Raw genomic sequence first — 25,138 nt, forward strand, 5'->3', positions numbered from 1 at the left:
TGAATAAAGGCGCTATATAAGTACATGCCATTTACCATTTATCATGGTTCTCTTACTTATCCTGTAGGGGCTTTAGTGTCTCTGCAAACCAGATCCTGTCTGACTCTGTCAAATTGTTGTGTGGGCTTCCTCAGGGCTCTGTTTTGGGCCCAATTTTGTTTTTACTGTATGGCCTTCCATTAGGAAAAATCATTCAGAGATTTGATTATGTTTTCTTATCATCTGTTTGCTGATGATATCCAGCTTTACTGCTCTCCTCAGAGATCCAGAAGTTAAGCTCTCTGTTGAATTGTCTTGCACATGTTAAACAATGACTTGGTTTAAATTCCCTGCAACTAAACTCAGATAAACCAGAGATTCTGGTGATTGCCACTGATGATGCTATTCCAGGTCTCCACCAATGTCTAGGTGACTTGAGTCTGTCTGCTAAACCAAGCCATAGAAACCTAAGAGTTATTTTTGACAAAACATTGTCCTTAAATCACCATTCCAAACTGCTGACTAGGAACTGTCTCTAAACTTAGAACAATTGTGTCCATAGATAATCTTGAAATGATTATCCACACCTTTGTCTCTTTCCGTTTAGACTACTGTAACAGTCTATTCTCATGTTTAAACAAAAAGGAGTCTTCTCGTCTTCAGCGGGTTCAGGTCACTGACTTGTACAAACAGAAGGGCTCATAATACGCCGATTCTAAAAGCTCTTCTTTGCTCCCAGTCTCTCTTTTCGTTTCTAGTTTAAAATCCTGGTGCTGACCTTCACAGCCTTCCACAGTCAGGCCTCTAGGAGGCTGATGTCTCAGGACCAGAACCTATTCATGGTCCCTCGTACTCGTTACAGGACCTTGCCCTTCTTCCGCTTTTCTTGCATTTACTTGATTCTGTTGATGTTTTTAAGAGTGAAATGAAAACCTATTTGTTTAAGAAAGCATTTTAATTCCAGGGTTGTTTTATGACCATGTCCTTTGTGACTGTAAAGGTATTTCACTTGTATTATAATTTTGTAAAGCACTTTGTGATCTCTATGTCTGTGAAAGGTGTTATATAAATTAACTTTACTTACTTACTAGGTGAGGTTTTAGAGTTATCTTCCTTATTTATAAAGCTCCCAGGTCTCACACTTTTTTAAAGAACTCAAGTTATTAGTCACCTATTTGTGGTGACAACCTGATAAGCTTTCCGTCACTTAAGGAATCATCCTGGAAGCTAAACCCATAACTTAACAAAAACAGCCTCCAACACCTTAAGACTATTATTGAGGTCTCGACTTGGATTTACTTTGCATTATACCATGAGGTTCAGTGCCAGAGTGTCAAAAATAAACAAGCGTGGTACGCACTTTTTCTCTGAGCTTAACATATCAAGATCTCCCCAACTGTAACGCTTCCTCTGCTGACACTAAAGTCACTGCATCGACTGTCTCCTCTCACCTGCTTTGTTCTATTTCCTCCAGTGTCGTCACTTTCAAGGCCTCCACCACAAAAGCTAGTGCCACGCAGTCTCCTAGAGAGAGAAGCTGGCAACAACCTTTGAAGCTAAAAATAACCGCAGCAAAATGCAGCAAGCGTTGGGATAATCAGAGCCCACGCCCATATGCAGGCCCGTTGACTGGAGTGGGCCGCCTGCTAAACTGCTGAGTGGCAAAAGACCTGGATACAATCACAATGAGATCGATATCCTGTGGGAGGGTGGAGGAGGGGAAAGGTGGCTCATATCAGCCACATGAAAAATGTGTCACCACATGCTGTCTCTCCTACATGCATGGAATCCCAATCGCTAACTAACAGAGAGGGAGGATCTCTTGCAGGTGCTGTGCTAAAATTGATGGGTGATGATTATTAAGAAATCCAAACTGGTCTGTTTGAAAAAAAAAAAAAATCCTACTCTCTGCTTGTACAATGACTAAATGACTAATCTTGGTATAAACTTGAAGGTTCTGGTATATGGACCAGCAGAGACCAGGAACCCTGTAGGTCCTGGAAGCTGTTTAACATTAACACAGAGCATGTGAGCGGAGCCGAAGAAATATGGTGGAGCGCAGAGAGCTTTTCAATTCAAAAGCCGGAGAGAAGTAACGTTCTGCTCCAGTTCGCTCTGTTACGCTCACGTCAATTAAAGATTTTGGATTATAAAGTTTGTAAAATAACATTTATTTGATTTAAGTGTGAGTGTAATTGTGAGTCTAGTAAAACAAATATATAATTAAATAGAACATGATGGAGAAAGGTTTTATGTTCACATTATTTAACAGGCGGTTAAATAAGACAATCCACATGTATCGGTGACATCATTAAATTAAACGCCCTGTGTTTCAGGGCCCTGGCATAATTAGATGAAGGAAAAATAGCAAAAATCCCTTCTCCTGAAAATTGGAGCAGGTGTGGAGCGATTTCACCGGAGCGGTAGGACATTAAGGTGAGCGCGGAGCGAATTTAGAGCAGGGCGTCCTGGAGCAACTTTGAGGGGTGGAGCAAATGAGCGAACATCCTTCTGAGCGGGAATTGCACGGCGCCCCGCTCTATTCACATGCTCTGATTAATACATAATGTTGAATAGATTTCTTATGATCATATGCACTGGCAAAGAAACCGTCAATTTTTGCTCCCTATGATCGTATTTTGTTTTTCTTTTTGACTTTCACAAATTTTTTTCAAGAATAAAAAATTCAAATTTTCTAATTTAAGCTTTTGCACTTTTATCTTCAGTTGTAATGAGATAGGATCATAGTTTTAGGAGTGCAAAGATTGCTGTGTTTCATCATTAAACATTTAAAACAGAGCTTTAAAAAGCTTGATATGGTGATTTTGATGTTGACTATACCAATATTTTTATAACAGTTTTTGTAAGATCACGCCTTGAATGATTTGATCTCAGCTGCCAAGCATCTACCCATAGGCGGATTTACTGGGGTGGCATAGGGCTGTAGGGGTGGCGAGGCTTATAAATTATGAATAATTTGAGAATTTCAACCACTAATTTCCAGTGTCGGACTGCAGTGAATGCAGCACGAGATGATGCGAGAGCGACTGAGACTGATTGTTTTGAAAACCGAATGGGGCAAAGCGAGGGAGCCAGGGGTCATGGGGAGAGGAGACACAGGATGAAACAGGTAAACACTGATTAACTATCTATTGAGAAATGAAAACATAATAAAAGCTCAATGTTGCTAGCATAGCTGCAATGCTGATTTTGAGATGATAAAAATCAGGTTGCAGATCGTTATTTCTCTAACTATGATGTTAGTTAGGCCTGACGTCTCAGCCTCATAAAGACATATTTGCGGTCAACTATGACAGAAAAGAGACGATCAAGTTTGGTTGAACTCAAATCAAAACGCACAAATGCATTGGGTCTAAATACATTTGTGAAGCGTTTTGCTGAGCAACATGGAAATCGCCGCATTCAGCTGTTATAGTCATGTTAACTTTATGTTATGCTCTCTGGTGAGCCTTTACAGAGCTGTTACATTTTGTTTTGGCACCTGAGAAAATATGATATTTCCTTTAATAAAACCAAAAGAGTTAAAAGTTAAAAATGTGATACTGGTGTAAATCCTGCTTAATATGAAGCAGTGTTGTTGTTTCTTTTTTTTGTATATACAGAATTAAACTATCCAGAAATGACCTGTATGAACCTACTCACAAAATGTTTTGTATTTTTTCAGACTGGAAGCAAAATGTATTTTTATATTGCTTTTTTCAGATTTGTAGAGATTTTGATGTCCAGGTCAATCCATAGATCTCTGATGGGTAACTTTTTCTTTCTATAGTTTCTTCTTGTGCAAATGCTGCAAAGCTGCCTCTCTGACAGTCAATCTCACACATCTGCCACTCAGCACCTGTGTCTTACCTTAATACCTTTCCTGTCATAATGCCCCTCTAGAAGTAGTGTTATCATTCTTCTATCTCCTATTAAGTGAGATCACATTGTACGATGTATTATTAATATGAACTGTTTCACATTAAACACTTACTGTACATACTATTCTCACCAAACTGTGATGACTGGGATTAAATTCAGTGTAAATGCCCCCCTCTCGCTACCCCATAAATATTTTTCTAGATCCACTCCTGCATCTACCATTTGGTCCTGGAACCGAGTCTGAAAAAGGCCCACAAGCACACTCATGATGATCCAAAAACCCAAGCAAAAAACCCATTCAACTAAAGGATTCCATCTATCCTGGAGAATGATGGGTGGGTCTTTGAAATGCATCTAACTTGTATTGTGCTTAGGAAGATGGACCTCTATGTTGCTGAAACCATCAGCGCTCCAACTACAGGTTGCTTCAGCGTATGTAGCCGACAGAACTGACAGAGTGCTGGAACTCAGAAGTCTGCTTGCCTCCATTTTAAGACAGTTATGTGGTTGATGTGACCCGGATGATCAGGAATGTTTTTAAAGGCCCCTAGAGGTAGTGGAAGGGAACATGACCTTCAGCAGATAAAAGCAAGGATAAATACAGGAGAGAAAAATATTTTTTTAGCGTCTAACTTCTCTTACAGAACATGCTGTGAGGCTTTGGCAACCCTCAGAAATAAGGTCAACCTTCTCATGGGGAATACACACAGAGACTGTTGCTTGCATAAGATGGTGGTTAACTACTTAATAATATTTCCTTAATATGAGTAATACCCTGTTTCACAGTAAAGGTTATCTCACACTAATGAAACTAACAGAAATAAAAAAGTAAAATAAATTAGGATTGGTGCATCTCTTTGAAATATTCTTCTAACAACAGAATCTCAGTTGTTTCTCTTTATCTGGCCAAAGGGCATTAGCAAAATCATTAGAAAAATGACTATAGCTTCAATGATTGGGTGATCAGATTCCTGATGGGAACAGCCTTTAAGCTCATAATGGAAATACACCAGCACATGTCAACAACTGTTACACTCGCTATGGAAAAACCTCTTAGTACACTTTGAAGTAAATAGGTTTTTTATTACCGGAGTACCTCCTTCCTTTCATATCGTGCCATTATTAAAGACTGTTTAATAATAGAAATGATGGTTGTAATTTGCCAACGCACATTTAGTTTTTTTTAGTATTAAAATATTGTATTAAACCTTTTAATAATGTGGAAATGAATGTCCATGCAGACTTCTTTATGATAAAAGATTGGTATAATAACAAATCTGAATACTAACCCTTTCTGCAACATTTCCAAGAAACCCCCTTTTATAGCTTTGATTTGTCTATAAATGAGCAAAATCTGCTTATCCTGGTTAAAAAGCTGGCTATCACTTTCTACTTCCACTCTTGATAGTTTTTCTGTGGCTCCAGCAGCAGCAGAGGTAACATGAATCAGATGAGCTGACCTTGAGAGACAGCGGGAGAGAGAGGGGGGAAATCAGAGAAGACAGACTGGATGATATAGCTCAGCCTTTGCTTGAACATCCACCCTGAACTGCCTCTGAATGTAATCATTTGGCTCAGTGCTATCTCCATCCACACTGACGCTTCTCCTCTTAGCTAACAACCATGTTTATATCGCGGATGTCAGCAGCATAATGAGCAGAATTGGTCCTTTTTTTTAGCTGTCATTACATGATCTCTGAAGCTTAAAACAAGTGGAAATTAAACTGCATTATTTCCCACTTATGATTTATAGTTAAAAGATGAAAGTTTGCTTTTTTATTGTTTGTTGTCCAGGTAAAGGCTTAAAGTGAAGGGTGACACAATCCTGAACTATATAATAAAAGCATTAATTCTTGAATGTTTGCACGATGTTTGACTAGACAGAGTTGTGTTTTCCTAAGCTGTTAGTTCTGGCTGCAGAGATGGGAAGTAACGAAGTACAAATACTTCGTTACTGTACTCAAGTAGATTTTTCTCATATTTTTACTTTACTTTACTACTTATTTTTATGGCGACTTTTTACTTCTACTTACATTTTTACACAAATATCTGTACTTTCTACTCCTTACATTTTTAAAAATTGGCTCGTCACTTTAGTTTTGAATCATTTCAATGGAGTTACCGTTATTATTTTTCACATCATCAATACCAAATTCAATCTAATTGGATGGGAATCTACATTGCATTTGACGCACCACTACAAGATGAATCGACATATTCGGCGGTATTCATTGGCGGCAAATCATTGCAGCTTGGTGGCGGTGGCGTTAGCATAGTAGCATGGACGACGAAATGATTGAAAATGAACACAACGGAGATCTAGTCCTATTGGCAGACATCCATTTAAAATGTAGGCAACGGCATGAAAAAAGTGGTTTCTACTTTTACTTTTATACTTTAAGTAAATTTACAAGCCTGTACTTTGTTACTTTTACTTGAGTAAAGAAGTTTAATCAGTACTTCCACTTTTACCAGAGTATTTTTTAACACAAGTATCTGTACTTTTACTCAAGTACAGAAAGTGAGTACTTTTGCCATCTCTGCCTGGCAGGTTAATCCTCCCAAGACCTGCAAGTAAAATAAAACAGAGAGAGAAAACTAGCTTTATCCTTAGTTAGTTTTGTGTCACTCATTCATTCATATGCTTCCATTTGCCTTATTCCATTTTTGTCGACACCTGAATTACTCCTCTGTAAGACAATAAAGAATATTTCTAGTTTTAGTTTTAGCTGTTCTCCGTCTTTAAAATGTACTACCCTTCAAGGACCTGCAGCTCAGTAAAGCCCCACCAGGCAGCCACGCATTCTTCGCATTCTGATTGGAATGTTTTATGTAGATTGAAGTTATCTTAACATGGTAACAAAGGGAAACTTCTGACTGAAACCCCAGCGATGTTTCCATTTTAATATGCAATCAATACCTTTATACCCACAGACTGAGTTACCCAAGCATTCGCAGCTTACAGGCAATAAACCCTTCAGACAATCCACAATAGCATTCCTGTTTCTGCTACGGTTTGCAAAGGTTACGTTCACTCTGCCAGAACAAAGAGGCTTTAGGTTGTCAAGAGAATAAGTAATATTAATAAATTCAAGTGATAAGCAGGTTACATCAGGCAGCTGCTTTAAACCAAGTAAAATTTATATTACTAAACCAAATATTTTTCATAATCCAAACAGGTATTATGTTATTCTTTATCAATCTTGAGATAGAACACATAAATTGACCCTATTACCTTAGGTGAACATGCTCCAGCAACCAATACTTTAAACACCTGTAAAACTTGGGGGCTCTAACAAATCCTAAATATAAATATCTTAACAGAAGTTGGAACAAATTTGATAATTAATCAGTCAAATATCTCGTCTTGAGTTGCGTGGGCGGCAGCAAATGTTGCAAAACAATTTCTTATTCATTGTGCAAGAAAAAGAAACAATAGAAAACAGAAAAAATATTTAAAACCAACTCATAAAACATCGCTAGAAAATCTATTAAATGAAACAAATAATATCAGAGATGTAGAATAACAGACATTTACAAATACAAATGTTAATTTGGAAACTATTTATCATAGCAAATTTATATATTTTTTTGCAAAACTATCAAACTTCTGCAGAATCAGTTGGTAAAGATTAAAACGATCACTGACAGTTAGCAGCTGTATGCCAGCTGAAAATGGTTCAGGTATTATCTCAAACCTGAGCTTAACTCTGATCTGTGAAAAGTCTTCCCATCAGCAAAGTTTCAGGAGGATGGTCTCCTTGCAGAAATCTAAAATGGAAACCTTCTTTCTCTCTGCAAACATCAGTTCTGCTAACATAAATCTTTAAGATGGATAAGGATCACATACTTGTAGCAAATAAGTGCTTCACTAGAGGTTGGCAAAGGTTTTACAGAGTTAATTGGAATTGTCCAGTTCTTACCTGACCATTTCTTTTGACATGGACATAATTTCATGTCATGAATCATTACATTTAATATTTCTGTGAAGTAAAATGACTTTGATCCTCAAAGTTTTTGTCCTGAGAGAGGAAGTGGACAGGCTTCCTGCTCTCCTACACACTCTTTGCTGTATTTATTGAACAACTACTTAAATTTTTTTAAAGTAAATATATAAATTTAAAAGCTTACTGAACTAAACGTTATCCTATATGCTGACAATATACACCTTTTTCTTTAAAACGAAAAAAAAAAAATCCTCAGAATTTTCATTTTTAAAACGCTTTTCAGTCATATTTAGGTAAAATAGCATTAACAGTTTTGACTGGATGACATACTGATACTATCAAATAATATCCCTTGACTTACATTTAATCGTAGCAAAATCAATTGCACGGGTAGCTTTAAAATACAGAAGTATTGTAACTCTTCTTTAAACTTTGTTTGGAGACTTAATTATGTACCTATTCTAGGTAATATTTTATACAAAACTTCCATATAAAGCAGTGCACATCCAGCTCAGATATGTTCAAACTTTCCCTTTTTTGATTCTCTAAGGTCCCATCTGGATAACTAAAGATTAACAAACTGCATTATAACCTGCTGGCTTTGATGGTACTCCTAATATTCTAAAATTCATCCACAGACTGTGTTAAATGGTTAGCAGCTGTAGGCCAGCAGACAGATTCAATAAGAAGGAGGTCTAGCGGGCTATAATGAAAAAGGAAAATTAGGTTTAGACGATGCTCTTTGGTACAAACTGTTAATTAACAACTCTGAAAAATATATTCTTAGTTTTTTCTTGTTTACATTTTAAACAAACATGAAATAATTCTAGATTCTCTATAATAAAACCTAATTCTAAATTATAATATTCCTCTTTAGGTATTACTTTCCCTGCTTGCAGCAAGAGTGAAAACGAAAAGCTTTTTGGAATGAGCATGCAGCAGATGATAGTAAGCATCTGACAGCTTCCTTTGGTAGCCCCACATTACTAATGCCATCCCAGAGCTCTCAGTAATACAGAGGAAGCTTCGTATCATCTAGGTAGCTTTTACTTGAATGCATTTTTTAGTTCTTCTCTGAAGTCGGGAGCAGCATACATCGGTTTGTACTTTATCGTGTGAACGTGGCTGCAGTGCAGAGGAACAGGAAGGAGCTGATGAAGGCAAGCCGAAGTGAATGGAAAAATGTCTTGTGATATTTTGAGCAAAATGTAAAAAATAAGCAGGCAAACATATCTAATGAAGGAACTTAAAGAATCTTTATTTTCTTAAGATATAAACTGTTTGCAGAATTTCAGATCTAGATAATTTGTAAAAGGGCCACCTTCAATTATTTAAAGTTTCCACTACATATTGAACATGTTTCTTTTTCACCTGATTAAAGTTTCATAACTCTTCGCCCTGGAAGCTATTTCATCAGAGTGAATCAAAGTGCTGCTAAACCACAGCATCAACGCCAGATTAAAAGTCCAACTTGAATTAGATGACAGCTTTTTGATGTTTTAGTTTGCGGTCCAACACCAGCCAGGAATCAGCCAAAGTCAAATGTATATTTCAAAAACGCTTTTAGGATCAAACAAACTGCATGCTAGTTTGGTACTGAAACAAAATAGAGCACAAAAGTGGGAGTGTGTGGATTATATGGATGACTTGTGCAGAATATATTCTAATCCTAGCAAACTGAGGGTGCATATGTATGCACGGTGTTAATGCTGCTTAATCCTGACCTGTCCATGGTGCTGAACAGGTCGGGCTAATGAAGTGTCCAGCATGTTGGACAGATCATTGCTCTAACACAGGCCTAGCATAGAGTTGGGTGGTTCACCATCATATTGGGTAATTATATAGCTATAAATCAAGTGGTATCTTTTTTTAGTATGGTTTCAAATAAACACAATTTTTCCAGATGGCTCTTTGATGTTTTATCGTATTTATCAGGGGTCATTTCTAATAATAAACATATATGCTTCCATTTAATGCATTGCAAGCCTCATTCTAATTTAATTCTGCAGGGTATGTTTGTAAAATAAAATTCGGTAATGAATAAGAATTTGAAATAGTTACTTTTGAGCTACTGGATGAACCACCGGTTCAGGATGAGAATATGTTGCAGTGCAACAATTTTTAAATTGTTCATTTTGAATTATTTCTTTAGCCATTCTCTTTTTAAAGAAGCCATTTAGACCGCAAACTTTTCTTTCACTGCAAGGAAGCAATCAGGCTTCAAGAATGGTGCTGATTTCACCTTATTTATACAGGAGGTCAGAGCTGAGTCACAATCATTGAATACATAAAGACACACACATGTCCAGCAGTGGGTAGCTGAGTAACAAGGCATTAGTCAGCACATTGGGTCACTCATGAATAAACTGGTAAGACCCACTGGGAACTTGGAGCTAGGCTGGCTTCCCAGAGCTTTCATTTTATTGTAAAAATGTGAACTCTAAAATCAGGATGAAAACATAAAGTTGGTCTGAAAACCAAGTATATCTTTCCAAGAGGTTCATTCTACATACATGTGTTTTAGGATGACAGGAGATAATTTCTATGTTTCAAAGCTCTGTTGAAAGTATTACTAATTTTAAAATTGACCAGAAAATTTTCAAGAACCTGTTCAAGATGTGAACTTGCCAATATTCAACATTTTATGTGTGCAGATTCAATATAATGAGGGCCCAATATATCACAAGCATGACTGCGAGCTCCTGCTCTGTGCTGGAGGCTTGATTTAGATGTGCTTTTAGATTCTGCTCCTTCTGGCGTAAGGATTTCTAGCTGCTACCATATAGAAAACAGTAGCGTCTCAAGAGGCGGGATTTATTAAAAAACAAAAACAGATCGACATGTGAGTAGTAGAGAATCCACGGGTGCAGAAATAAGAAGCTAGGAGCAGAGAGGAGCATGAACTGATGCGTGTCACATATAGGGGGCCTCAATTTGTTGAATCTGCATGCATAGGATGTTCAAAATGTGCATGGGAAGTAGTTTACCTTCAAGTGCTTTGAATAAAACTGCTGGTACAAGTATTCCTTACATGTGTGCCTTTTAGGCACAACTCTGACATTATATTATAAGGTTTTCTGGTCTTACACTTGGTAAGAGGGACTGCTGCAAAGTCACAACTACAATGCAAGTGACTTTCCATTGTTGCAAAAGTTCATCTAGGCGGAGTTAATTCTGCCAAGTCAGTGACTCAATCCTATCTTTTGAGTTTCCTTAGATAACATAACGTTTAGCCAATCTTAACAGAAAGTTAAAGCCGTGCAGCCAGTCTTTTCTCCTGTGCTGTCACAAAATGAAATCATAGTTCAAGTTATGGTCTAGTTCAATCTCCATAGTAATAGGTATTTTCTTGAGTACATATTTTTTAATTATAACATATTCACTTTTTAAGCCATGTGGGTTTAAGGTTTAATGAGTAACCTCTGATGTTTTCTGCATTTTTATTTTGAATACTTTAGGACAGCATTTCAAAGAAATTGTCAAACATAATTTTACTCGGTGCAGTTGTCATGTTATTAATATAGGCATAAACTATTTCTCCAGCCCTCTTAAACAAGTACCCTTAAGGGATAACGAAACACAGCAAAGAGAAAGCCCTGCTTTAAACATGTCATCCAGGCATCATTTCATGAAAAACATCCCGCTTCAGACCATGCATCAAAACAATCCTCCAGGAGTCAGGCTGCTGCTTGTAAACCCATGTAGAGTGTGACTGATAGGTGATCTGATGCAATTTTCTTCCTAATTCTCATTCTGCTCTTGTCTTCAGAGACAGGGATGTTATTAATCTGGGTTTAAGACTCAGGACAATCTTCCTTTGACCTAATCCCACTGAGTGGCTCAGTGTGAAGCTTTTTTTTCACCATCCTTTTATATAGAATGCATTTCAAATATTACACTGTATTACAATTTTGATTAAATCAAGAAACCTAAATAGAAACCATTGAAGATTCAGATCTTGTGTTTTTGTTCTTTATTTATATCTAAGTTCTGATCATGTTTTTTGCTGTTTCTAGTCTTTAATCACAGTTGTATGTAAAGCTGATATATACTGGTTTTATTTGTGCATTTTTTTGAGAATCTTTCTTCAACTCATATTCTTACAGCCAGCTGATAGGTTGTTTTTATCGCCATGACCTCCTCTGACATTTAGTCCTGTATTCTGATTGTAATTTTGACCTTGATCAAATCTCTGCTTTATTCTGCATCTTATCACTCAGGGAGCACTTCAGATATATATATAGAATTTTTTTTCACGTTATTCATTCTTCCAAAGTGGCATTTGCCTGACATCTGACAGCTTAACTATCATATCTTTCTATACTGTAGTTTTTTTTAGATCTTGACTTGTTGACTGACAAGCTAGAATGTCACCACATATTACACCAAGCAGCAATGCACTAGGGTGCTATGCATCTTTAATGTTTTTGAAAAATTGGAAATATGTATGAGATGTGAGTGGCGTTGAATCATGATAGTCAAAAGATGATATGGAGCCTCCAAAATAAGCTCTGTAGACATCCAGTTGGGAGCAGCTAAAGTGCACTTTGCTAAGAGGCTGGGTATCTCCAGGCCTGGAACTCGGCAAAATATTTATCCAAATCATTTAGAAATAAAGCTAGTGTGCTGTTATACATATATATTAGATTCAAAGTTTAATAAAGAGTTGCATCTTGATGTTTTAGGAGCCCAAACAACACAGTGGAGGTAAAAATAACAATGTCACTCTTAATTCTGTAAGCTGAAATGACAGGGACACTACGGATAAAAGCACACAGATGGAAGACTAATAGTTTCCCACCACCATTTCTGAAGGCAGTCCAACTCCGTAATATCATAAGACATTTACACATAATGGAGAGCTAATGTGAAAATGATGGCCTTTTCAAATCAAAGCTGCATGTGGGTGGTGGAATCGACGGGGTGGGAGGGCGAGGGGTGTTAAGGTTTATCGAACAAAAAGGGGAAACTCTGTAGCAGCAGAACTTTCTAGGAGGGCTGGAGAAAGGAATGACATTTTCGGTAAGATATCTATCAACAAGGTTTAATGGGCTTTCCTGAGCACTTGCCTGAGAAATGGCATTCTTTTTTAATGGTTAATTAATAAATGAATAGATAATGATGAATGGCTTCCATTTAGTCCTCCTGTTAATGAAATGATTTGCTGTTCGTATTGTCGGAGGGAAAATTCCCTGGTCTCTGCAGTAATCTTGGCTTTATTTCATAATCATACATAACAAGGAAACCATGCATAGCTTCATCTAAACTAACCAAAGACTAAGTGAGTGGACAACTGCATTTGATCAATTAGCCTTTTAACATGTCAGATTTGACAATAAGCTCCACAATGCTCTTATTAATGACCAACTGATACTTGTAAATACTATGCTTGAGTGTAAATACACTGAGAAAAAAAGTGTCCATCTAACCAAGCCTAACAATCATATAGCTAGCTAAAAATACTTTTTAACTTGATTGTTACACTAGCAAGAGCAGATTCTGCTAGATTATTAATCTCCTTTTAAAAAGATTCCACTCACAATATGCGCAATAATCTGCCTGTGCATTAAGATAACTCGACTTGGTAAGAATTCTTGTTTAGAGAATATCCTGATTTCCACTGCACTTAAGTATATTTTGGAGTACTTTATACTTTTCAAGAGTATAATTTTTTTTGAGAACTTTCACTTTTACTTCACTTACGAATTTAATTGCATGCTTTTACTCTGATACATTTTCAATGTTTGGTTTAGTTACTAAGTAAAAAAAGAAGAAAAAAACGAGCAAGAGAAACCAAAGTGTCTTGACCCCGCCTACTGACTACAAAGTCGGGTTCTGCCAGGGCTTGTTCAACAACACCAATAGGATAGGCCTGTTTCGCAAAGCCAGTCTAAATTTATCCTACAATTGGTTGTTTATATTATTTAATGTGAATTTAACCGTCAAATTTACCAAAATGTTAAAAAAAATGTAATTCCAATTGCACTGCTTTTTACTTTTACTTTTCACTACATTACTTGAGTACATCTATTTTTACAGTAATTCTTATACTTAAGTACAAGCCATTTCAGATACTTTAAGACTTTTACTCAAGTTACATTTCAGTCAGTGACTTGTACTTTTACCAAAGTCCTATTTTGGAGAGGTATTTATACTTTTACTTGACTCTGAGATTTCAGTATTTTATACAACACTGCTGATTTAAAGAAGTCTTACCAAATACCATTATCATTCTGCACTGGCTGATAATTGCATTGTTTGTGTTAGAATCTTCTTGAAAAAGAATAATAATCCAACGGATTAATCTGTCAGTGTCGAAACAAGATCAAAAAGATTTTTGGCTGGATCTAAGAATGTAAGACTTAGTTATATGGATAATCTTTGCAGTTTAGATACAAAAACAAATGAAAAACAAAGTCACTTGATCAACCAAACATTCCTCAAAGGTAATCCACGAGTGCATAAAGGACTCTTAGAGAAGGCCACAAACCCCCAAAGAACTAATACTAATCTAATATAAGAACAAATTATATTCATTGCAGTTTGAATATAATGTGCACATACTATACTATATGACAAGTTTAAGTGTTACACTTTAACTTAATTTGAAAGTATAATATGCTAACTACATTTTATCCACACTTAAAGTTAGAAGAAAACTGTGGACCAAACTCAAACATGTTGAGTGTTCCAAATAATTGAATGAATTTTTCAACAGGAATTAAAATATTAATTAAATTAACTATAATATTCTATTTCTGACTTATGACAGCATAAGTTTCCGATCTTTAGCTTAAGTACACTTGGGTAGTGAACCAAAAAGCCCAAACTTAAAAAGTCCAAGTAAAGTAAAATTGTAGAGTTCTAGTCAGTGTCCAGATGTAGGTGTAATTTAGATACTAAACTGACTCAGTTTATCTTACAGTTGGATTTGATTGGATTTGGGCTTTGCCAAGCAATTATCGACTGACCATAGAAGACCGGACCAAAGTTCCTCAATGGCAATCTGCAAGATTGATTGCTTGCTATTATAAGGATTTGAAAAACCATGCAGTTTTATAAATTAAAATTTTATGATCTGGAATATCATATAAATTCCAGCATAACAAAAAAATGGCAGAAATTTGAAGTAAAACTATTTTTGATAGTATATATTTAGGCATGGGAAACAAACAATTGAAACAAGCAATCTCACTAGGTACATCAGTTGAAAACTTTTATGTAAATTAAGAAAACAAATTGCAAGAGGGGCCATGACTGCAATGCAAAACTGCAGGACAGCATGTCCCTTGAATGCATCTAGATCTATCTGCTCTCCAATTTCTTTTAGGTAGAAGACATGATACAAAGGCTGGAAAAATTCAAATCCATTTAACACTCAGTTGTTTAGCAGCTCAAGCCATACAAACAATAAAACAAACAAAACACCCAAAGTGACACCATTCTGAGAGCAAAAGTATCCATCATAGAAGACACTCAGTGTACATGTATGTCGGCGAGAGTCATTGATTGCAGCAAAAAAAGAATCCCACCGTAGCGTTAATCAATTAATCAATCAATAGCATGGGCGCTCACATAACTTTAGTCAAGGGCATAGGTAGTGAAAACAGAAAGTGATGAATCAGCATCAATCAACAAATTGATCAGCCTGCTGTTTCCCTCAAGTAACATGGGATATGAATAATGGCTACCTCAATTCAGGAGAAGGGTGAAAAAATACAACATTTAAGTAACACAACTATGTAAGTTGGAAGTTACAGGTAAACACCACCACTCAGTGTACATGCAGTATCAATGCAACCTCCTCCTCAGGAAGCAAACATTTTTAATCACTCAGCCTGGTGCAAGCAATAGTTTTGATAGGTAGACACATATGTAGGAACCTTTACAGCATGTACAGCAAGAGAACAATGATTATTAGACCAGCCTTGTGTATCAAATTCTTGCTCTAAAGATATTTTACAGAAAGAATTGGGGTCTATAGGTCTAATAATTTTTCCATAACTAATTTCTCATTGCAATGCAACCAAGAAAGACTGATACTAAAAATACAATTCCAAACAAACTAAATATCCAAACTACCAATTAAGTTCTGATGTATCTATGTAACAAAATACCCATCTTTGTCCAATGCCATCATAACCAGGCTAACATAAAGTATAGCTTATTCCTAAGAGTTTTGAACTACTTTCATTGTTGATTAAAACTTCTGAATTGGGCCAACATTTGATCAATTTAACTTCAAATATTCATCGCTGTTTAGCAACATAGCCTTATAGCATTTAAAGCACAATTTTCCAAAATAAGCACAATAAGACTCTTCTTCTTAAGGTCAATTCAAACTCTAAAGTCTACAGCCAAGCAGCCACAGTAGAAGCAAGATGTTTTAGGACCGCAAAGTATAGAACAGACTCACGTGTTTTGCGGTGGCTATGTGCCCGTGTGGTCAGTGTGGTAGAGACCTCCTCGGTGGTAGTATGTTCCGTAGTCCACATTTGCGTAGAGTCATGAAGAACCGTTGGATTCCCTGGAGGTGAGCTAGTTGTCGCTGCTCCAACTACAAAGGTCGTCCGTGGCGCTGTGGTGGTTGTAGTAAAGCTTGAAGGTATACGTCCGTTACGATTTCCAGGGATCCGAGGTGTCACCTGACTGCCAGAGGCTCCACCTCCTTTAGGGTGTATAGTTGTGGTTGTAGCAATAATCCGAGTTCTACCTTTTGCCACAGTTACAGTTCTAGGTGTGGGGTTTCCACCATCGACTGTAGAAATAGTTGTAGTCGTGGTAGTATCAGGGCCTTTGGGAATCCCACTGGGCTTGGAGAGAAAGATAGGATCTTGGCCTATTCGATTAGCATCCACCAGATCAGTTGGCACATAATCTCGCACCGTACCCACAACAATCCATTTCAAGAGCATTAGGCTCAGTCCAAGGCCAATAAACCCAATAAGTAAGGGGACCACACACAGCCATGTTTGCTGGCGAGGCCATACTGCACACCGAAAAGGACCCTGTTCCTGAGCCTGCACCTCTCCGCGGCCCCCAGTACCCCCTGAACCCTCAGGTTCCTCCAGGATCACTGCCCCGGATACAGCTGCTCCAGAGCCCTCGCTCATCTTGTCCTGTCGTCCTTTATGGTTCATTGAGGGTTAACCCTGCAATAGAAACTGATAGCACATCGCAAAATGGTTCTCGATAATGTTGGACTTTAAAGAATGACTGAAGAAAGACAGAAGTTTTTCCCCCACAGACTGTCAGTTAGAGCTATCCAAAAATGTATCCCAAGGATAGAGAGAATTGCAGGATTGAAGAAGATACATGCAGACATACAACTGCAAATGCAGAATTGGCCACACTCACACTCAGAGACACCCAGTCAGATATACGAGAGGTTGCATGTAAGCCATATCATCAAATTGATGTATGTTTAGTTCCAGCCAACTCGTGATTTCCAATGTCAAACTTCTAAAAGGATCCCTGTTAGGTAAGTAAGAGGTAAGGTTGGAAAAAAAGGGAATCCTTTAGCAGTAGAGAAAGAGGCATAAAAGATATGAGTGGGGTGGTGCGTCTTCACATCTGTTAGAAATGATTGGAAGTCGGTGCCGTAGAAATCCACAGATATGAATCGATTTGAAGATGTAGCATTTGTTACAAATCCACAATTGGACTGCGATCAGGGAAACTTGTAGGGTGGGTCCAGTCTCTTTTTGTAGTTTAGAGATCTAGGAGGATGTTGTCCAATGCGGTGCAATGAACATCTTCAGTCAACCTTTTCTGTTTTAAATTCCGATTCAGTTGTAGCTGAAAAGGGAGACTATTTTTCTTTCATGTATCAGCGCAAGCTAAACCCACTCTGCCAATAAAATCCACACCTAAAAATGCAGGGTTTTTTTTCCCAGAAGTGCAAAACAACAAACAAAAATATATATATATATATATATATGTAAGAAATACAAGCACAAGGGTGAGACTTGGGGGACAAAACAAACCCCCATAAAACAACAAGGGGTGTTGTCACGCAGTATCACTGGGCGGATAAATCTGCAACTGCAACGAGTGATCCTTCTTGGTCTCTGGCCGGCTGTGGATCAGATTTCCCCCAAGCTGTCCGCTCAGCTCTCTTGCCGTCTCAGTGTGCTGTTCGTTAATTCTGCAGTGTGCTCTCAGAAAGCCTCCTCTCATGTATTTGCGCGGAACATTCCGCCACAGAGGGGATACAATTTTAAGAGGAGGCTGATGACGGGCTGAGAGTTGAGAGAAAATTATTTGAAGCAAAGATCAGACAGCACAAGACAAAAGTCAAACCAATATCAGGAAAAGACTGTGAAGAAAAAATATATATATTCCACAAAGTGGCGCTTTTTTTCTCCTCCCTTAGTTCCTTAAAAGCCTGCGCTCTCCTCAGTCAGCCTGGGATGTGTTGTCTGATAGCTGGGATCCTCTGCCAGTCCTTCAGTCCTGGATGCTTTTTTTTTGGAGATGATTAAAAATGTGCAACCCTCTCCAGAATGAGGACTTGCAACCACAGCGGCGAGCCGTTCCCCAAACAACCCTCCCCCTTCTGAGTTCACAGCATCCAACGATTCAGCTGTCTTTACCTGTAGCAATTTCGCTGCAGACGCACATACAGCTGCCTCCCTGAGCTGCTGCCACTAAGAGACAGGGAAAGAATGAGAAGGGGAGGAGGAAAAAAAATCCACCAGAGCGGAGTGCACCATGGTAGAGCAAGAGAAAAGGAGAGAAGGGGATAGAGCGAGGGAGGAGGACAGAAAGAGGCTGCACCTGCTAGATGCACCAGCTCTGGGAAGAGTGCCCACCTCCGTTAGCAGGGAGGGGAAAGAATAAAGATGCAGCATGCATACAGAAAAGTAGAAAAAGGGGAGTAGAGGTGTGTCTACAGATAAAGATAATGAAGGAAGGGAGGGGGAAGAGGGACAGAGAGCTCTGCATCCGCACATAAGCCAGCTACAGTGAAGAAGTCCCAGACGAAGCCAAGCAGAGGCACTAAGCGGGAGCCGTCAGTTGCTCAGTTCCACCCACAGAAGGGCTTAATGGTGCCGGTGGAGTAATCATTTTTGCTAACATAAATAATGTTCAATAAGCATTTTTTTTCTTAGGTGATAAAACAACATTTGTACTGGTATAATGATTTTAAATCGATACCAAATAACCATTTCTCATTAATGATTTTTTTCTTCAGTTTCTTTTGGAAAACCAATTATACAAACATTTGAATTACAAAAAGGGAAAACTTGTGAAGTAGCTTTTGTTGAAAATTTGTCCTCAACTAATGTCTTATGGGACTTAAGTCATATACTAGTGAGTTTACTAAAATATTTTCAGAGCAGAAGATGGCTGCCAGTGTTTGAAAGCTACAGCAGTAACCGTTCCACATTTCCCCCTTCCTTTGATGGGCCCTTGGCTGGTCTTTGGCTGGTCCCCTACAATTCCTTTTTAAGCATCATTCTTTGTAATAAAATATTCTTTCTGTCATGGTTTCTGGACATTGAGATCTAAAGAGAAGCATCATCTCCTGGTTAGACCCTGTAATTCAGGGAAAGTATGGAGTCAGAGTAAAAAATATGCAGCTAGCTGCTGGAAGTTGGAGGGGATTCTGCTGCGAGTCACCCAGTGCGTGGGTTCTCTCCGGGTACTCCGGCTTCTTCCCACAGTCCAAAATCATGACTGTTAGGTCAATTTGCTTCTCTAAATTCTCCTTAGGTGTGAGTCTGTGAGTGAATTGTTGTTTGTCTCTTTGTTTCCCTGCGATGGACTGTCTACCTGTGCAGACTGGCCCTCGCCTCTTTACCAGCATTCCTCGTGATCCCAGCTGGGATAAGCGTGAAGGAAAATAGGGGAGTGGTGGCCTGGTGGTTAGGGAATAGAGCTCAGAATCCTGAGGTTATGTTTAAAACCACCCCCACTGACTGCCAGTCTGGCTGCCTGAGCAAAAGACCCTTAACCCCACTGCTCCCGGGCGCAGCAAATGGCAGCCCACTGCTTCCCAAGGGGGTGGGTTAAATGCAGAGTCCATTTCATTGCTCTGTACTTGTGACAGTGGAATGACAATAAAATGCTGGGGGGGAAAAAGAATTGAATATGGTCAACCCAATTCACACTGTTCTGGATAGCCTAGCCGTATGTTGTAGTTTTCTTAGTCTCATAGACTCCACATCCACTCTCTTCTTGCATCCCAGAGAAAATGTTACTGGTCAGTTTTAGAGCAATTTGGTTCAGTCTACTTAACTTGAGCAGGAGTTAAAGAATTAAGTCGATGTAGCCTTGCATGCTTCCCCGCAAAGTTGCTGCCTTTGGAGTTCCACAGGAAAAGAGAAAACCCAGGGATTTGCATGTTCAGCAGGGGTGAATCCCATGTCCCTGTGAGTGTTGACACTTTTGGAGTGTTTGGAAGAGACTTTAGAGTTTGCAAAGAAAACCACCATTGGCATACTATAAGTCCAGCTCTGTCACAAATTAATATCATGGCTTTTAGTATAAAATAGGCAGCATCCACACAGGAAGAGTGGACTTCACAGTGAAAGTGTCTTCCACATTGGAAATGAACAAAATTGCGTAATAAATGAATTATGCATAGGTATAATTGTAATATGGTTTTTTAACATATATGACAACAGTTGACATTAGAAAGCTTAAAAAAAGCATATAATCTTTAAGAGGTAAGAGCAGGTGCACTATGACCTCATTTAACAGACATAGAAAGGTCTGGAGCGGTTGTGGTAAATATATTTCCTGCAACATGGTTCAGCCCAATTGATTTGGTGGTGAGTCAGTGTGCCTCTGGGAAGGCATATCCACAGAGGGAGGCAAAGACTTCTACAGGATAAGGAATGGCATCTTGACTGCTGTTAGGTGTGGGGATAAAAGCTCACAATGGCTCTTAGGTTGTGGGATCATGAAAATATTTTGTATTAGATTTCTCTTTCTTTAAAATAAATGTATTTAAAATAAGGCTTAAGATTTTTGTTTGATCTCTTTTTCTTCTGTATTGAATATTTGACATGTTTTCTTATTTTTCTCATCAATCTTTAATCAAGAAAGATACATTTGACTTTAAAACCCTCAGTTACCCTTTCTTTAATTTACTTCACATAGTGAAGGAAAGCTCAGCGTTGTATTGTTGATTAATATAATTAAAATAATCAGCAGTTTTCTCTGTCTTACTCTTGTGCACACTTGCCTTTGTGCATTTCCCTGTAAGGACAAAACAGCATTGAAAATCAAACCCAAAGGCATAAAAGTCGCGCTAAAAGACATCTGCTTAAAGAAAACAATCTTTCAGTTGCTCCTTTGAGAAAAAAATCAAGTGACGATCTGAGTTTTTTCCATCTCTCTTATCTTCTGACAAATAAATACAAATCAACAAATGCTTGTCAAAGCAGCCATTATGTCACTGGGATTGTTTAATCCAGTTATTAATAATAATACTAAGAAAGACACTGTGGGATATCACTGTAAGCCTGATCATCAACGAGGTGGAAGAGCACATGTTGAACAACAAATAGACATATTAACTAGAAATGTTAGCTAGTTTCTATAAAATGCAAATTACAGTAAAACGTTTAAGAATATAATTTGCTGCTACACACACACACCAATGCACACCTAAACAATAATAAACATAAACTCAATTCACACTTTACTCATAAATGTGTCCCCTGACCCATAAACAACAGTTCCCCACATGGGGTCCAGGCATTGGGTCCCACATTAAGCAGCCTGTCCCCACACAACATATTCTCATTATCAGTTCGTATGAAATCGTACGAAAAGTTATGCACAGTATTTCGTACGTTTTTGACGTTTTTCCTCGAAGAAACAGACGAAAAAAAGCCAGAGAGACGAAAAAAGCAGATTCGCGGACAGACGTAAAACTGGGACGGACAGTGCAATAATTACTTCTTCATGTATCTCACTAGGTTGCTTGCTGTTTTGTATCTTAGGGTTAGGGTTAATTGTATGTTAAATTCTATGTTATTGAATGGTGCGTAAGATATAAGGATATCTTGTCTCGAGGCAAGACGTAAAAATACGACAAAATATGACGAAAAAAACGTCAAAAACGTACGAAATACTGTGCATAACTTTTCGTACGATTTCATACAAACTGATAATGAGAATACACTGCCACACAACATGCCATTTACCCTGAAAATGGGCCCACAATGATTTAAAAAAAAACAAGTGCACTGAAATGCTACATCCCACTTTGTAAATGTTTATTTTTGTTTTCGTCCACATAGTTTGGTTGAAGGCTAGACTGAAACACACGAAAGGGGATCCTATCGCAAGGAAATGAAGTTGAAAGTAAACATTGACCGCATTTACTTATTTTACATGTCAGGGATTCTTTTTCTATTTAATTTTTTCCATTTTATTGTAATAACAAAACATGTCAGTGACAGGTTTTTGATTGTAGAAGTTGTATCACAGTTTCTGTAGAGTGAAGACTAATAGTTTATTTTTTTTTTGGTCACCAGATGGAAAATGGATGACGGTTTATATATGTACATAACAAAGCTGGGGTTTTTCTGGCTTTACATATATGTGTTATTAAGGTCTTTTTTGAGAGGGAATCAGCCGCCTTTCTGACATAGAAGCAGCAGTTGTCTATAGGTTTTACTGAGCGGGGGGTTCTGTGTTTTTTTGTCATGGGAGCATAGAGCAGAAGCAAAACAAGAAAAATGGGGAAAGAGTTCATCGTTTATCATATCAAGAGTGCCTATTGTATGAAGGAAAGTAATTTAATTGTAAATAAAAAAATTATTTAAACCACTGACACCCTTCCTTAGACGGAATGATCTTAACTCCTTAAATGTTCCATAGTAGGGAAAAAAAAAAATCCCTTAGCTAAACAAACAAATAAATCCGTGACGTGATTTCTCCAGTTAATCCACTGTTGTCCCAGCGTATGATGGGATTGGTTTTAACCGACAGTGACCCTGTACAGGATAAGATTAGGATAAACATTAATGGATGATGGTTGTTTACAATTCATATATAAAAAAAGGCTCATTTTGTAGAGGTCATAAAAAGACAATGCTGTATCACAAACTGAAGAAGTAGTTAAAAAAGAAACAAAATAAATCAATGAGTTTTATTCTTTGGGCTTAGAACTGACAATAATTATATAAAGATGGTCAGTTTGGGGCAAACTGCCAGACGTTCATTAATAAAACACAGGTATCCTGTGTTAAAATGCCAGGGTTATGCCTGCTTGTCAATAACACTGTAGGGCAAGTCGCTAATCCTGAAGGATATATGTTCAGCCTGTGTAAGAGTTGTTTTCTTTTTTGTCAATTCTGCCTTCAAGTTATAACCTGTCCTGAGTTATAAATGTTATTTATATATATTTATAAACACATAAAATGTGAATGACTCTTTTATCCTCCCATGAAATTAGTTTTCTTTTATGATGGCTAAGGACAAATAAGAGAACCGCAGACGTTAATCAATAACAGAGCACTATCAATGTGATCACATTGATCAATCTAATAAGTCGCCTTCAAAATACTATATGTCACAATATGCTTCTTATATGTGACATATCTTATATGTAAGTTGTAAGGAAATAAAGGTGGGATTAAGGGAAACATATTTTTAAAATGCTTTCAAGCTAAAGGAGAAAGGTTATGAACCTTATTTTTGGAATGACTCTAAAACCGGAACGACTGATTTAGAAATTCTGAACTTTCACTTTTCAGGAGCTGGAAGGATTTCCTCTGTCTGAAAATGTATTGGAAAAAAAATTTAATTAAATTTAATTTCTTACATGCAGAAGATAAATGTTTTGCTGACCAAATTTAGAAAAAAATCTAGATTAGTTAGTCCTAGTGGATAATCCTAGCGGCCAATCTGAGATGGTGACATGATGCTTCTGAACCTACAGTATATTAAATAAATACATTTTTTTTGTCATTATTTTAAAGGGCTTTTTAATTAGCAAAAATTGTGCTTCAATAAATAAATTGTGTGAAAGTCTTATAGGGTTATAAGTCTTATAAGATCACATGGAGAAAAGAAGTGAATATTTTATTAACATGAATGAAAGAAGGTATCTGGCGCTCGGACCCCGGCAGAAGACATGATGCTGTAAGTCAACATGAGCTTGGATGACTATCTTAGGTAGAGGATTAGAGTAGTGTTCCTCCTGGGGCCTGCGCACTGGTGGTCAGAGATGGCAAAAGTACTCACTTTCCATACTTGAGTAAAAGTACAGATACTTGTGTTAAAAAATACTCTGGTAAAAGTGGAAGTACTGATTAAACTTCTTTACTCAAGTAAAAGTAACAAAGTACAGGCTTGTAAATTTACTTAAAGTATAAAAGTAAAAGTAGAAACCACTTTTTTCATGCCGTTTGCCTACATTTTAAATGGATGTCTGCCAATAGGACTAGATCTCCGTTGTGTTCATTTTCAATCATCTCGTCGTCCATGCTACTATGCTAACGCCACCGCTACCAAGCTGCAATGATTTGCCGCCAATGAATACCTCCGAATCTGTCGATTCATCTTGTAGTGGTGCGTCAAATGCAACGTAGATTCCCATCCAATTAGATTGAATTTGGTATTGATGAAGTGAAAAATAATAACGGTAACTCCATTGAAATGATTCAAAACTAAAGTAACGAGCCAATTTTTTAAAATGTAAGGAGTAGAAAGTACAGATATTTGTGTAAAAATATAAGGAGTTGAAGTAAAAAGTCGCCATAAAAATAAGTAGTAAAGTAAAAATATCAGAAAAATCTACTTGAGTACAGTAACGAAGTATTTGTACTTTGTTACTTCCCACACTTCATGAAAAGTGAGATTTTCGTCCCCGTAAACCCCCGTAAACTCCCGCAGATCTCCCTGATTTTCGTCAGTTTCCGACAATTTGCAAGCCGTGCTTGTCCGCGTTTGTCGTGCCACAAATTGTCGGAAACAGACTCTGACGTATGTGGAGAGCGATCAGCTGTACTAATGGCCCTAATTAGCATATGAATGCAGCAAACCCGCGCGGCTGGCCAGGTCTGGCTTGAATAACCTACTCAGTATTGGCTGAAACCACTATTCTCAAACAAGTGAAATCGCTCGTGATGGGCAGCAAAACCACACGTGGCCACGCCAGGCTTTAATTTTCTTACTGAGTATTGGACGGAACCACTTCTTTTTAAAAAAGTAAAGTCGCTCGTGATTGGTTGGCATATATATATATATTTACATATAAATTTACATATATATTTATGAATATATATTTATTCATTCATATATTTATTCATTCATATATTTATTCATTCATATGCTGTGTATTTATCTTATCCTACACTACTACA

At 37.6% G+C, this 25,138-nt stretch overlaps 1 protein-coding gene across 2 annotated transcripts in view; it reads right to left on the minus strand.

Annotated features, from left to right (window-relative positions):
- The window catches only part of LOC119777761 (pro-neuregulin-3, membrane-bound isoform), a 625,184-nt gene extending 606,572 nt beyond the window's left edge, over positions 1 to 18,612 (minus strand). The window contains exon 1 of one of the 2 annotated variants that reach the window (XM_038276767.1): positions 16,225 to 18,612. In XM_038276767.1, coding sequence (XP_038132695.1) covers positions 16,225 to 16,948 — 724 coding nt within the window. In that variant the 5' untranslated portion in view covers positions 16,949 to 18,612. The remainder of the gene's footprint in view (positions 1 to 16,224) is intronic. The other variant, XM_038276769.1, reaches the window with a different exon arrangement.
- Positions 18,613 to 25,138: the final 6,526 nt, after the last annotated feature.

Source organism: Cyprinodon tularosa, unplaced genomic scaffold (assembly GCF_016077235.1).
Source record: "Cyprinodon tularosa strain WSP-4 unplaced genomic scaffold, ASM1607723v1 ctg127, whole genome shotgun sequence".
Taxonomy (NCBI): Eukaryota; Metazoa; Chordata; class Actinopteri; order Cyprinodontiformes; family Cyprinodontidae; genus Cyprinodon; species Cyprinodon tularosa.